General features: G+C 57.5%; 1 protein-coding gene across 2 annotated transcripts in view; it reads right to left on the bottom strand.

Moving 5' to 3' along the window:
• The window catches only part of LOC119090706 (polypeptide N-acetylgalactosaminyltransferase 1), a 42853-nt gene that overhangs the window by 21858 nt on the left and 5472 nt on the right, over positions 1-15523 (bottom strand). For both annotated transcript variants that reach the window (XM_037213557.1, XM_037213556.1), the window contains exons 3-4: positions 11745-11911; positions 1322-1505 (exon numbers count right to left, since the gene is read on the bottom strand). In XM_037213557.1, the coding sequence (XP_037069452.1) occupies positions 1322-1505; positions 11745-11911 (351 nt within the window). The remainder of the gene's footprint in view (positions 1-1321; positions 1506-11744; positions 11912-15523) is intronic.

Below are 15523 nucleotides of genomic sequence, written 5' to 3'. Positions count from 1 at the left end.
ACCTCGGAGGGCCACCAGGCCCTGAGGCGGCGGTGGGTGGGTGGAGCTACCGTCCCGCGCCGCCGACACGGGCCCGAATGACGCCTGCACACCTCGGAGGGTCACCAGTCCCGAGGCGTAGCGGGGGCAGACGCCATGACATCATTAAATGCCAGCGGCAGATGATGCGGCTAACAGGAGGCAAAGTACACCGCGCTCGTTTATCGGTGTTCTCAAACTGTGGTGGTACCAGCACGCAGTCCCCAGGGCTGCAATCACAGAATACTGAACGCCTTTTGACTCAGCAGTGTCACGGACTCCTAACTAGCATCGGGGATCGTCAAATACGTCTGGCATGCATCAGATATTGAGCCTCATGGCGGGAAACCGTTTGAGCCGTTGTGACAGTGATAATCCAAGCACGTGCAGGTGCACGACAGTGTATGCCACATGTGTAACACAATTCAAGGAGAGTGGTCTTCACTGTCACATACAAAGATAATAAACAACCGTGTTCACTGCCAGCGCGGCTCTCACGTCACATCTGGTTCATAAACACCTGGACGTCACTCTCGGCAGTGCGTCGCCCTTACAGGAACGGTGCTCAGTACCGTATGTCACAGCGACAGTGACGATACTCCGACAGGACACCGCACCCGAAGCGACGCCAGTCCCTATTACGCCCACTCACAACTCAATACTGGATTACACCCCACGTCTCAACACATGCAACTCCCCGCCGGACATCGCTGCCCTAGTGACAGCTTGCCACCGGGCACCACTCCTCTAGTGACATCACACCAATGGGCACCACTCCCCAGTGACAGCACACCACCGGACATCACTCACTCAGTGACATCACACCAATAGACACCACTCCCCAGTGACAGCACACCAATGGACACCACTCCCCAATGACAGCACACCAATGGACACCACTCCCCCAGTGACAGCACACCACTGGACACCACTCCCCCAGTGACAGCACACCACTGGACACCACTCCCCCAGTGACAGCACACCACCGGACACAACTTCCCCAGTGACAGCACACCACTAGACACCTTTGCACCAGTGACAGCTCACCACTGGACACCACTTCCCCAGTGACAGCACACCGCTGGACACCACTTTCTCAGTAACAGCGCACTACAGGACGCAATACCTGTCACGAAACTTGCCAATAAACGCCGCATTCGCATCATCCACTCCCCACATGGACGCCACATTCACCACGCCCCCTCACCACTGGACGCCACGCTCGCAGCGTCCTCTCAGCAATGGACCCCGCATTCACAACGCTCACCCGCCACTGGCCGCCGCGCCCGCCAGGGCCACTCACCACTGGATGCCGCACTCGCAGTGGGAGTCGAGGAAGACGAGCACGTCGCCGGTAGCGGCGCGTGCGCCGGCCAGCCGGGCCCGGATCAGACCGGATCGCGCGCTCAGCCGGATCAGCTGCACCAGCTGGCGGCCCGCGTTGAAGAACCGCTCGATGTAGCGCTCCAGCTTGCCGCCTAGCTCCACTGGAAAGGAGCCGGCGAGCGTTCAGGACGACGGCGCCGCAGGCGGCTACGGCGCAAGATGTGTCAGCCAGGACGGGGAGGCGCAATGTGAGACGGTGGAGGAGACCGGGTGAGAGTGGTGGCGGATATTGGAGCATTTGCCGGAACTAGAACACGATGGCGGGGAGGGGAGGGGTTATCTTAAGAAGCGCAGCAACACACACCGCATCACAGATTTATTCATTAGGAGCCAAAGTGTCGATAGAGATGTATCCGGCGAATGTCAGGATTCGCCGTGCAGCACTAACCAGCGTCACACCTCGTGAATCGCAGCCGATCACCATCCCATGGGGGGGGGGGGGGGGCACCGCAAGCTCGCCCTCCAATGGCCTGCATCTGCGGAAGCGTGTCCAGAATACCGCGGCATTGGTACAGCCATCTTCCCCACACACTGTCAGAAGCGTGCGCGCGCCACGCTTGCCATAGCTCTTTACCTCATACTGCTCTATTGCTCCGAAAACAGCTCCCGTCCGGGACGAGGCAGCGTTCGCCGCGCTCGAGAGCCAGCATAGTACGGGACGAGTGGCTGCGACGGCGAGCGAGATAAGACCACATACACCCAGCCGGATGAGCGGCACTGAGCGGATCCTCAAGACGGAAGATCCAAAGAAAACGCAGACACTCGGCGATCTAAGAATGCGGAAGATGCAGACACGAGGTGCTTGGCGCAACCACCACAAAGAGCTGAATGGAGCCGGGCCTCGGGCACTAGAGGCAGAAGCGACACATTCTGGAGCGGCGGACGGTCCCCAGTCCTAGACGCCGTACCCGAGCAGGACCACGGTCCAGTCACGTACCGACTCGTATCATCGTGGAGAGCCTGGCAGCCGGAGAGCAGCCGGTCAGAGCCACGGCAGTGGTGGCAGCAGCAAACCCGGCCATTCCAGCAGCTCTCTCACAGCTTAGCGGCGATAGCGGTAAACGAGGTTGAGACCATTCTTTGGGTGGTCATAACTGTGCGAGGGCAAAATGGGCATGTCGAGCGATGACATAACAAATCCCCACAGACGGATGCATCATAATGCATCCACTCCAGTCTTCTACACGGCTCACGCATTCCCACAAGAAAAAAAACTCTGCTTGATGCTTCACTGTAGTCCATCACAGTGGAGGATCAACAGCCTTGCCGTGCCGTCAGCCCAGATCAGACTGTCTGCATTCAAGGGCAGGTATGTTCCGCGCCCACCCAGAGGAGATGCGGGCCAGCGGCGGAGCGGGCCGACAGGGCGGCGCCCGAGCCACCTCCTGCCGCGGAAGAGGACTGCTCTGCCGGGAATCCAGTCCGGTCCGGTCTGGTCCGACCTCACAGACCACAAACCGGTCTTCGGACCAGGCACACGAGACTTTTCCAGTGCCGTGCATGCCTGTCTGCGAAGTTTAGCCCGCCCGATACGCAGAGGCGGGCGTCTACTGACCAGTGCGAAATGCCAGACTTTTTTGACAACTCGTGGTGTGCCATATGTCGAACAGAGGCGAAGGGAATGCATTTTTCGGATATTTTCACGCTCTCAACATATCTGCCAGGGCGAAAGGGAAACTTCCGAGTGCTTCGTCCAGAGGTGCGTTGCTGCGTCCGCAGCACCTCAGGGCGTGAGTGACGCGGACCACCCGTGGCCGCTCTGCGCATCCGGGCGCCCGCCGAACACCCCGCCGCCCGGCCGAGCAGGGGCCGGGGCCGGAGCCGGAGCCGGACGTGAGAGCGGCGAATTGGCACTCGCCGACCAGCGCGAGCGGCGGCCCGCCGACCGCACCCCGCCGACGGCCCCGGAGGCCGCCGGCGGTACATACCGCAGGCTTAAAACCGCGTCAGGCATACCATCAGAGCGGTATTTCTTCAGCTGTAATCCATCGGCGAATGGAGCTGATAAGAGAAAAAGCAAAGAAAGCAATGCTGTCAGCATGCAAGGTCGAGCTGTTGTCGTATTTGATCTATGGGATTGACGGAGGTTAGCGCAGACATCGGAAAGCTATGTTTTCACCATGATGATTGAGTGCCGATCTCCCCGCAAGCCGACCTCGGACACAGCCAGTCATCAGACCACCGCCGCCGCGCGTGACTTCACACCCAAACCGGACCTCTACCGCACATCACCACCCTCCCAGGGCCGCGCCGTCCAGCCTGCTCCCGGCGCGCGGCGGCTCGGGGAGAGCGGACAGACAAGCGGGCGGCGCTCGCCCGGCAGCGGCGGCGCCCAGCGTTCCGGGCCGCCGGCGGCGTGGCCCACATCGGACGCACCGGCCGCCGCCGCCGCCGGTGACTCCGGGCGAGACGTCTGGCCCGGCGGCGCGGCGACCGGCGAGCGAGGCGGCGGGGCGGGCGGGGCGGGCTCGGGAGAGCGACAGCCGGAGGCAGGGCTGAGCCGGTGCTGTGTGGCGTGCGATTCAAGCTGTCACGCTCACAGCAATACGCTGATCGACGGACACGAGGCCCCAATATACCAGACCGGGGTGGCCTGGGCCATGCGACACGAGACAGAGATCAGCCCCTTCATCGTGAGGCACGTCAGCACACGTGTCAGCGCATCTGCCTCCACCAAGCCGCCTTCCGCGTGCTGCAGCGGCAGCTGTTGGGCAACAGATGGTCCCGATGCCCTGCCGGGGGCGTCTCACCGCCCGTATCAGCGTCTGTTACGCGTTGTGCACACTAAGCTCGGGGACACCGTGTCAAAAATATCCTGCTGTTTTCCCCGCGTTCTGGTTAACATTGCTGAAGGATCCCCATCCACCGGTTCGCCGAGCAGCCAAAAACGAAATGGTTGATTGGAAGTTCTAAACCCGCGTGCTGCAATTTCACCCGCTCAGTCAAATGGCCTTGGTTGATCGTATTCACGAATCATTCCAGCGAGGGGCTTATTGTTTGATTCGGAAGAATTACAATAGTTGTATCAATGCAATAAAAGAACATGACAACGACGCGACCACGTTCGCACGTCATCAACCATCCAGTTGTTCACAACTTCGCCCAAAACAAAATAAGCAATCAAAATATAGTCAATACATGTTACCCAGTCGCGACCAAGCAATGATTAAACAACGGGACCGTCATGCCAAGAGCATGCAATTCCATGTGAAGTTGAATAATTCAGCGATTCGAGCAGCTTTTTCATGCTCTAGATCAATCAATGTTTCCTAGTTCGAACGATTGCGTCGCTGAACGCTAAAACGAAGGCCGTGCGGCCGCAACACACGGGAAGCGGCAAATGCGTTTAGCTCTCACACAAACAGAGACGATATCTCAATATTCGCGCGACACTAAATGTAGCCTACACCACCAAGAAAAACAGCCTGTCCTAACCCATTCCCGACGATGTACTGAGCATGACACAGGGTATCCGTCAAGCAGCCCACCAAGGTCAGTAACCAGTTTCCAGCATCCGGCACTGCAGCTCCAGGACAGCTCGGCGCCGAGCGGCGCCTGAGCCGCTCCCAAGCGGCCGACGGCTGTCCCCTAACGGGTCGCGTGCGCAAACCGGCCCCGATACTGACGCGAGCACCGTCGGCGCCCCGGTGCGCGACTGGCACAGAGGGCAATTACCGCCGCCGCTCCCGTGGGAGGAGCTCGGCGGCCCGGCGGCCCGGCGGCGTGCCGCGCCGACAGGACCCGCTCCCCGCACGAGAGGGGGAGGGGAAAGAGGAGGGGAGAAAGCGGGGGAGGGGCGGCCCGGCGGCGGCGATAAAAGTCGCATCTCAGACCGTCAAACCGGATCTTGAATTCATGACGGCGACGAAAACGGCCAGCATTCTAGGGATATTTGTGGACAGAAATGTCTCTAAAAATAGATATAGCTACTGCTGGAGTCCCGGTCGTTTAAGTCTAGATAAAGATCCTCGTGCCTCCCGTGGTGTTTCGCAACCGGCGCAAGTTCCACGCGACGAAATCAAGGGTAAATCCAGAGGGGGGAAAAGGGGCAACCGGGCCATGCCCCCCCACCCAAATGTTCAGTGTTGCAGGATGTCTAAACTTCAAATAAAAAAGAGTATTTTTTTACAAGAGACTTTGTTCTGGAACACTCCTATAAACCGAAACGAAATCCGTTCAGTTACGAAAAATCAGGGCACCATTTGACCTTTAGCTCCCAAACCGCCGTTGGTCTCCTAAGACAGCGTATTGTGTTCGCCCTCAGGCGAAATGCCAGCCTTTCCATGTGGCGCAAACACTCCTTAACTCAGGGATGTAGTTTCGTATTCAGCCTGGGAAAGCGCTGCAACCGCAACTCTGGGAAGAAAGTAAGGGCTTGCGCATGTAGTAGCCCTAGAGCGCACGTGTCCCTCCTCATCAAATGTATGACATGCATCAATATTTACGGCACTTAACATTGACAGCGACATATTCCAGAGAATCACGTAAGAAAACTACGCTAACAGCGGCATATTCCAGAGAAACACGTAAGAAAACGTAAGAGTTTTGGCCTCACACTCTATCACACCCATGTCGAGCCAATTCGGCGTTGTGTAATCGCATGCACAGCGCAGTTCGGTTACTAAGAGCTCTCAATAAGAGACCATGACAACAGCCCGACCTGCCCTCCAGCCGGCTGGGTAATGCTCCGAACACTGCAATGCCCGTGACCTAACTTTTATCGACACCGGTATTACGGTATCGCTTGAAGTCCGTGGCAATCCAGGTGCTGCCGAGAAGGGTGCAGATAACCGAGGACACAAAGCACATGTGTTCAAAGGAAATGGCATGGGATCTTCATAAGTTGTCTTAACGGCTAAAACGAGGTTCGTGCGTTTGTCATCAAAATACCACTGAATGGTGCGAAACCCAGCTACAGGTGACATGAGCATCACCTAAGCAGGCGACACTCACGTGTCCCAGCTTCCACGGGAGAGGGAGGACGCACCCTCCCATTCTCCACAAATGGTCTTATGGTCTCTTCAATTTGCCTACTGAATCCACATATTTTTCATGTTTTCCACCTGTAATGCCACTTTCAGATAAGCCTACCCAAAAAATTTGGCCCCAGCCGGAGGTTCCTTCCAGTTTGACCGCTTCATTTTAGGTTTCCCCCACCCCTAGCATCTCTGGAACGTGGTTCACCCACTACAGGTGATGTCAGCTGAACGGAATACGTTGTCCGCGGAGACATGCAGGTGACGCCACTCCACACAAACATGTCAGAAACAATCCAATCGATCAAACTGGCGGGTGAACATAACCAGACAGTGAGAAACCACCACTGAATGCAACCGATCATGCTTCAAACTGCTCCAGTACACTGGCATACTAACGAACAGTGGAAAACTCTCAGCTCGCTGCACCCTCAGAGCCTTCAAAATTCGTGAACATTCCAAAAAAACATTTTTAATTAAACGTTTTGAATTTCAAGAGCCATAACTCGGTTAGCGTTTGAGATATTGACTTTGAGCGCACGCTTGGAGCAGGAGCATATCACATATATAGGTATATACAAGTATATATTTATGTGTATATATACGCAAATGTAACATATATATATATATATATACATATATATATATATATATATATATATATATATATATATATGTACATACACGTATACGTCATGGTTTCACGCAAAATGTGCCAAGTTTCGAAGATGTTTGGCAGCATTCACTGCTCATTACTCGAGCCTGGGGGTGAAGTCTAGTTAACACTTGACCTGTGGCCACCCCGGAAGGTCGCCTTGAAGGTCATATGTAAAAATGATGTATGAAAACGTACAGAATACCACAAGCCGATATCACTGCCCGTTTTTTTTTTAAAATCTAGCAAAAACTTGCCAGGGAGCCGTGAACTCTGGGGGCGTCTAGTGAATGGAGGGGGCGTCTAGTGAATGGAGGGGGCGTCTAGTGAATGGCCGATTGGTCGCCTGGGGGCAGATTTTCGTCAATCCATGTTCTGAGACTGTGCGGAGCCGCCTGGCGCCGAGCTGTGTTGGCGGCGTATTGGTGGTCGCCCACCCTCATGCTTCTGGCGGGCTGGCCGGCACGCACCCTTCCTCGACCCCGTATGGCAGTAGAGGTTCGGCCGGCGACGCTGGTGGGTGGACGCCGGTCCCTGTATCGTTCCGCCGCCCACCGGGGAACGCACCGGTTATGTGGAGCGTCAATCGCTCGCCTCCGTCGCGATTCCGGGACCGAGGCCAGACGGCACCGAACCCCTACGATCGCGTTCTACAACAACCGTGATCGCGATCACGGTTCTAGATGTCGCGCTCGCGGTTTCGAAACACGTGGGAAAGTATCAGCGGCTGAGGTGGGTGCTAATGTGTTGGCAGCTTTTCTGAAAATGTCTCGGTGCAGTATTTCCCCAGACAGAACGGTTTCGCTGCCGTCCAACATTTCGTTTGACCATTTGAGATAATCGGCGGGCGGGGGACCGGTCAGGTGCATTTGGGACGCGACAGAGGGGCGGGCGCGGTGCGGATGGTGCCACGGCCCGGCAGATGGCGCCACGGCCCGGGGATGGCATCTGTCTCGTCCGCTGACGTCACGGGCCGGTCGACGGACCAGCCGGTGACGTCACGGGCCGGCCGACGGACGAGCCGGTGATGGCAGTCGCCAACGTCCGCACGTCCGCTGAGACCGCAGCGGACGGTGAGAGGGGCGATGGCGGAGGGGGGGGGGGATTAACAGAGAGCCGCTGCGGACGGTGGGAGACGCGATGGCGGAGGAGGGGGCGGGGGAGCGGGGATTACCGGAGAGCCGCTGCGCGCGCACGCCGCAGCGCCTGCCCTTGACGTGTCGCACGGTAAGAGGATGAGCAAGCCCGGTATGGGGCCACCACGCTGCCGCTGCCGGTGCCGGGGAAAGTGAGAAATCACAGGACGGAGCCGCAGCAGGCGCCCCGACCAAGCGGCGGCGATTCCGGGACGGCTGCCTGCTGCTGATGGCCGCTTAGCAATATGCCGTGAGCGCCCCCCCGGGCCTATCCCACAATTTGTCAGACGGAGCGGGATGAGGGGCATTACGCATCTGACGGAGCCATCGGTTCGCCCACCTCTGGGAACCAGTCGTTATGCTAAACGGCTGTGAAACAGAGGTGTGCGGTCTCGGACAGTCGTGGTGGCATCTGTAATGCTAAGATGCACAGTCATGATATAGCGGTAAACGAGATATTTAAAGAAAGTGTTCCACGAGCATATGTGGTTCCGGACTGAACAGGCACCTCATAGACCTTTCGGTGCTGTTCACAATCCTGACCTTTCTGACAGCCTCTAGTTTCTGAACTACACGCCCGCAAAAAATGGGGAGGGTATAACGGGGAAAGTATTTCAGTCACCTTGGCATTCATGACGCTAAAATAACGTCATTAAAATCCCATCATTCCATGATCCATGCGCCAAGAAAGGCAGACAACATATTTGTTAAGGCGTTCATACATACGTGGCGTTCGTGGGCACGATTTCCAGATCTAACAGCCGTCCATTATCTTCCAACCAATGTTGTGCAAGGTACGACGACGTAATCAAACTATGACGCATTGAGCAGCATATTTACAAAACAGAGAATTGTGCTGTCAAGAGTAGCCTCTTTCCACTCGAAAGTATACTCACAGTTATAAATGAGTTTGTTTTATCATATATGATGCTTGCCTCACTGTTTTCGATTAAGATATTCCCTTCAACAGACGTCCTATCGGCAGAAAGTCTGGCGGCGAAAACCGATCCAGTGTTCGATCACAAGAGACTAGAGAAAACAAGCCGGAAACTAAACCAGAAACTACACTTGAAAATCTACCGAGCTTCCAACCGAACACCCCAGTGACGGATCGCTCACGCCCCAGGCGACAGAAGTTCGCCTCGATTACCGGAACCTGCCGGCAGCGCGTCTGCCTGCGAGCTCCAGTCTCCGCCGGCGGACCGTTGCGCGACGCGGGCCCGTCCGCGCGCTGCCCAGCGAGCGGGCCCGTGTCAAGCGGTCGGCCCCGGCGGACTGCTCGGCGGCGCGCGCCCGTCCGCGCGCTGCCCAGCGAGCGGGCCCGTGTCAAGCGGTTGGTCCCGGCGGACCGCTGTGCGGCGCGCGCCCCGTCCGCGCGCTGCCCAGCGAGCGGGCCCGTGTCAAGCGGTCGGCCCCGGCGGACCGCTGTGCGGCGCGCGCCCGTCCACGCGCTGCCCGGCGAGCGGGCCCGTGTCAAGCGGTCGGCCCCGGCGGACTGCTGTGCGGCGCGCGCCCGTCCGCGCGCTGCCCGGCGAGCGGGCCCGTGTCAAGCGGTCGGTCCCAGCAGACTGCTGAGCGGCGCGCGCCCGTCCGCGCGCTGCCCGGCGAGCGGGCCCGTGTCAAGCGGTCGGCCCCGGCGGACTGCTGTGCGGCGCGCGCCCGTCCGCGCGCTGCCCGGCGAGCGAGCCCGTGTCAAGCGGCCGGCCCCAGCGGACTGCTGGGCGGCGCGCGCCTGCCCGCGCGCTGCCCGGCGAGCGGGCCCGTGTCAAGCGGTCGGTCCCAGCAGACTGCTGAGCGGCGCGCGCCCGTCCGCGCGCTGCCTGGCGAGCGGGCCCGTGTCGAGCGGTCGGCCCCGGTGGCGCCGGCCCTGATCGGGACTGGTCTAGTGGCGAGCACCGATCTGTGTCAACCGGCGACTCCATCCCGGTCGGCCCGCCGCCGTGCGAGGCGTCGTAACGGCGGAAAACCAGTCGCCACCTGGACCATGACCATCTGAGTTGATGCGCCGTCCGACACAAATAGCAATGGTCTAAATTTTGCAACTCTTCAAGCCAGCAGCACAACCAACCTCGCTGCCGCACGAATTGCGCCATGTGATGCCTTTACTCGATCTTCACGCTTCTGTGTGACCCAAACGAACGTAACCATAAACAGGGAGAAAAACCACAGGGCGAAAAACATTATCGCAACACCAAGGACAAAAAAGGAGAATGCGTCCCTGCGGCCTCGCATGAAGAAGGCGCCCGCGCGCGTGCCGCCCGCCGCAGCGTCGCGGCTTCGTTGCCGGGCGGGCGCCGCTTGTGGTCGCAATTTCCCTGTGCCACCTGTCACAAGCGCACTGTGCGTGTCGGCCGGGTCCCGTTTGACCACTGGAGGATCGCCCCGAAGCGGCAAGGTCGACGGCTGGACCGGCTCCCGACGCGCCTAATCGGCCGATAACACGCGCCGCCCGCCCGGCGGCGGGGTGGCACCGGCGGCCGTCCGCGTCGCGTGGCGAAGGTCGGCGCACCGCCGCCGGCGTCAGCTGCCAGAGGCGCGGTGGGAGCGGCAGCGGCACGCTCCGATGCGCCGCCGAGGCTCGCGCGCGCGTCGGCGGCGGCGGCGGCGGCGGCAGCGCGCGGACGAATAGCGGACCTCCTCCGGCCGGCACCATTACGAGACGCGCGGGCCGCACCTGGCGCGGCCCACATCGGGCGCCGGGAAAGGCTGCACGTGCCGGCGCCGGCGGGCCGCCGACGGCCACACGGAGGAACGCGGGACGGATACACTCCGGCGGACTGATCGGCAGTCTGGCTGACATCCCCCGACGGACTGATCGGCGGTCCGGCTGACATCCTCGACGGAATGATCGGCGGTCCGGCTGACATTCCCCGATAGACTGATCGGCGGTCTGGCTGACATCCCCCGACGGACTGATCGGCAGTCTGGCTGACATTCCCCGATAGGCTGATCGGCGGTACGGCTGACATCCCCCGACGGACTGATCGACGGTCCGGTTGACATCCCCCGACGACTGATCGGCAGTCTGGCTGACATTCCCCGATAGACTGATCGGCAGTCCGGCTGACACCCCGATAGACTGACCGGCGGTCCGGCTGACCCCCCCCCCCCCCCCCCACAGACTGCTCGGCGGTCCGGCTGACGCCCCCGACGGACTGATCGGCGGTCTGGTCGACACCCTCGACGGACTGAGCGGAGGTCCGGCTGACACCCCGACAGACTACTCGGCGGTCCGGCTGACACCCCCGACGGACTGATCGGCGGTCTGGTCGACACCCTCGACGGACTGAGCGGCGGTCCGGCTGACACCCTCGACAGACTACTCGGCGGTCCGGCTGACACTCCCGACAGACTACTCGGCGGTCCGGCTGACATTCCCCGATAGACTGATCGGCGGTGCAGCTGACATGCACAATTTCGGAAAAATGCGTTTTATTGCCTGACTACCTAACTGATCAGGTCGAGCAGGATCTGACGTAGTACAGTATTAAGTAACTGATCAGTTTGCTCCCTGACTGGCTTCGCTACCTGAGTTACCAACCGACAAACTAACCGAATGGGACATAGACTAACCTCTGTCACTGAAGTCGTCCACCAGGATGATCTGCTTCAGCAGGCGCGCCGGAGTGCGGTTGATGACGCTGTGGATGGTCCGCACCAGTGAAGAGAACGCCTCGTTGGTGAAGATGATGATGACGCTCGCTGTGGGCAGGTCGTGGTCGTGCTGTCGGCCTAGACACCTGCCGGGAGAGCGAGGGAGAGAGTCACTGGGGGTCGGGTGAGAGTGCGATCATGTTGGTCAGGTGCCACGCGAAGTATCGCAACGTCCCCCACCTGCGCGGTCGGATGACCGCATTTGGAACGAGAACGTGCCGCGGGTGCGGGCTGTTCGAGCGTCACGAGACAAACGTCACCGACCAGACGAGGCACAATGGGGCCACTAAGTATGACGGTACGTGGGGTTGAGCGAAGATAGACGGAGCAGTTGTCAATGAAAACGAGGGATGTTGCTTTCCTTTCTATGCCAATTTCAGCTCCCAGGTTCACGAAAATGTACTTGGGAGTATCAAGCCGCTTTATTATTGACAGCAAATGTTGGCAATCTGATAACTGTGACGTCACGTGACGCAGAACGCAGTGTACGTGTCCGTCACGCCTCACGTTCGCTATCTCAAATAACAACGGTTGGTTTCGCATGGCAGCTGATGACACCGCTTCGGTGTCTCTGAGCGCCCCATCCTCAATCCCGGCCGTTCCAGCCCTGAGTCGTTCGCCCGCCTGCGATACACCACCCCCTCCACCACCGACCCAGGCCACCTGCGACGTTGGGCCCCCACGTGTCACCGTCAGTCTCGCCCGCCACACAGCGCTGACGACCACACCGCCCGACGGCGCGCGGTCTGCGCAATGCCGGCCGCAGTGTCGTCCGGGGTGCGCCTCGAGGCCTGGGTGAACGATGGAGAGAGGGACGGGGGGGGGGGGGGGAGATCGTGAAACCCGAGAGCAGACTGACGGCTGCGCGGGTTCGTGCAGGTACGGCCAGACGGGTAAAGACGGCTCCGGCGACATTGTAATAGACGACCACGCAGCGTTTCGCGAACGTTTCCAACACGCGCGATTGGAACACGCAAGCAGGTGGATGACAGTTACTGAAAGGAAAACAGACCACACTCACCCCAGTGAGGGGCAGGAGTAGGCGTGGTTATGAAATCGCTTGGCATTGTTCGTTAATAGGCGGGGCGATTTCCTGGTGATTAGCATATTGTATGAGGCACTCTAAGAAAACAAAGTGACTGGGGAATCGATTGTGGCCACCAGTAAATCGCATCTTTTAATACGTTCCACATGACGGCCTCCCTCCTGGTACAACCACGTCCTTTTAGCCTGAATGTGAGCTTCCCGAATTATTTTCAAAGGTGGGTTCGAGCCGACAGGAAATGCAAAGGAGACCATGCTACAAATATGCTTTAGCTAATCCTACCCGGCGAGAATGAGATCACTTCAAAAGGCTGGGCCTGATACAAAACAGCAAACGTTATATCCAAATGCGTAGAAATTTAAGTATAGCCTCACGATTTATGCACGTTTTCTAGTCCGTTTCGGAGCTATATTTCCATAAGAGCAGCATCACATTCGGCATATCTAGTAGGAGCCACGGTCCAGGACAAAGCACGGAAGTGGTCATGTTTGAGATGTTTACACTGAAAACTGTTGATTGAAATAAAAATCAGCTACTCGCTCCAAGAACAATAAAAAACAAGGCTTTTTGAGAACCACAAGCATTTCAACAGAAATATGCAGCAAACAGAGACCTGACTACCATGACCCATCTGTTGTCGCGGGTGTTCTCTCTACGCTGCAATATTTCTGCACATTTCGGTCTGAACTGGACTCAGAGGGAGACGAATACGCAGCAGCAGCGTTCGACGACAAAACGCAAAATTGGCAATGTTTCACCTGTTCCCAATTGGTTCGGGAACTGCTTTCAGGGGTCCTAATTTACCGCCAGCTTTGGGAACAATAAAATCAGCAACCGTTTTTGGCTACCGCAATCCCTTAACAGGCGCTCGGGTGGGAGCCCATTTGACCCACGGTGTTTTTTCCGGAACAATTTCCGAACGGCGCGACGTAGCCATGCCAGATTTTGCCAAGCTGTAGAAAATGCAATAGCGGATCGTTTGATGTCAAAATTTGCATGTACCTTGTCAGGTCACTGACGCAAGGCAGATCAGTCAGGTTATGGATTCAGCGAGCAAAATTTCCAGGATATCGTTCAATCTGATGCAACAACGGAGTCATAGTTGAAGCCATGCAACTCTGAGTTAGTTTCTTACGAAACACAGCAATTGAATTAACCAATTTCATTGACCCGGGGTGATGCACGAAAGTCAGACCAAGGTCAAATCCAACATGCTTTTTGCTCGACAGCCCTCTACATGGAGTAATTTCCAGTGCTCATTTCGAATTCATTAATAATAATAGAGGCCGCATCATACATCTTTCATTGACTTCTTCAAGATGAGGATTGGTCACTGAACAAAAATGACCCCGGTCAATTTCGATTTTGGGAACATGCACCAAACGCAATCACTGACGCTCATTAAAAAGCAAAAATCAAGACAGGTTTGGTCAGTATGACCTTCTTAAGGTGACACAAGTTATTTGACCTACGTTTGAACCAGTGACCTTATGCTTAGAACAGGCAGCTAGGTTCACCGCAGTTACATGAGAAGGTCTGGGGGCACTTTGGACAGCAATCTGGAGTTTGAACTTATATGACCTTGGAACCTCAAATTAAGACAAATGTACGGCTCCATTAGCTCACATACATACGCATACAGCACGCCACATGCAACATACAGCTCAAGGTATCCTTTTCATTTGTTGTCTCTAGCTCTCCTGGCTTTTTTTTAGGTTTCGAAGTCAACTTGAGCCCCCCCGCCCGAACTAAGCGTATTCCACCGGCCAACCGGGCGCGTGATGAGGGTATATATGCCTCACAAGCTTTTTATAAGGAATGCATGTAGGACATCGGTTCCTTGCCGCACAAAATGAGGTGCAGCCGACTTCCGCCAGGATGTGGGCTCCGTTGATTGTCGGGCCGTTGACAGCCAATGTTTGCAGATTGGCATATCAAGCAAACCACTCCTTATGGAGTCTGACACCCACGAACAACAAGACGCAACATTAACTCGTGCACGCCATTGCAGCCCGCTTGGGTTAACTGCAGCATGTCCCCGAGCGATTCCCGGTCGGTAACTTGTGACGCATTTCGTTGAAATTTCACCGACTCAGAACGCCTGTGAGGCGCAAGGGGGTTCTCAGGTGTTGGGCGAGGACATCTGCGCGGACAATACCGCCCAGCTGCGAACGTTACCTCGGCGGGACTCAGGGCGGGGCTCTGAGGACGGCTTTTATGGGGAGGGGGGGGGGGGGGGGAATCTCCGTAGACAAAGGCTGTAGCGCGGCGTGACTGCCGTAGCTATGGCTGCCAACTGCGGGGGTTTTTCTTTGTGCGTAATGCCTAGCGAAGGGTTACCACTGCAGTGACGTAGGCAAGGAAGGGATGGGGAGGGAGCTTTTGGGCTATGTTTCTGCTCCCCCTCCCACACACTGAATTGGCAGCGAACTCATAAGGTCGAAGGTCCCAGTCCTTTTTACAGGGTTTCTAAAATATTGAAAACGGATCTGAGGCACCAATATGTAACCTAGAGCCTAAAAGTCTCACAATAAGAACACAGGGTCATCATAGCAGCAAAGTGTGGACCCAGTTGGCTACCAGGGCGCCATTTGCGCCGATTAAGCCGCGAACTGAGCGACACCGCCGCAGCGCTGCGCCACAGGAAAAGATA

Source organism: Pollicipes pollicipes, unplaced genomic scaffold (assembly GCF_011947565.3).
Source record: "Pollicipes pollicipes isolate AB1234 unplaced genomic scaffold, Ppol_2.1 Scaffold_3087;HRSCAF=3621_pilon_pilon_pilon, whole genome shotgun sequence".
NCBI classification, from domain to species: Eukaryota; Metazoa; Arthropoda; class Thecostraca; order Pollicipedomorpha; family Pollicipedidae; genus Pollicipes; species Pollicipes pollicipes.
Note: the sequence above shows the minus strand (reverse complement) of the source record. Positions and strands in the feature narration are given on the sequence as shown.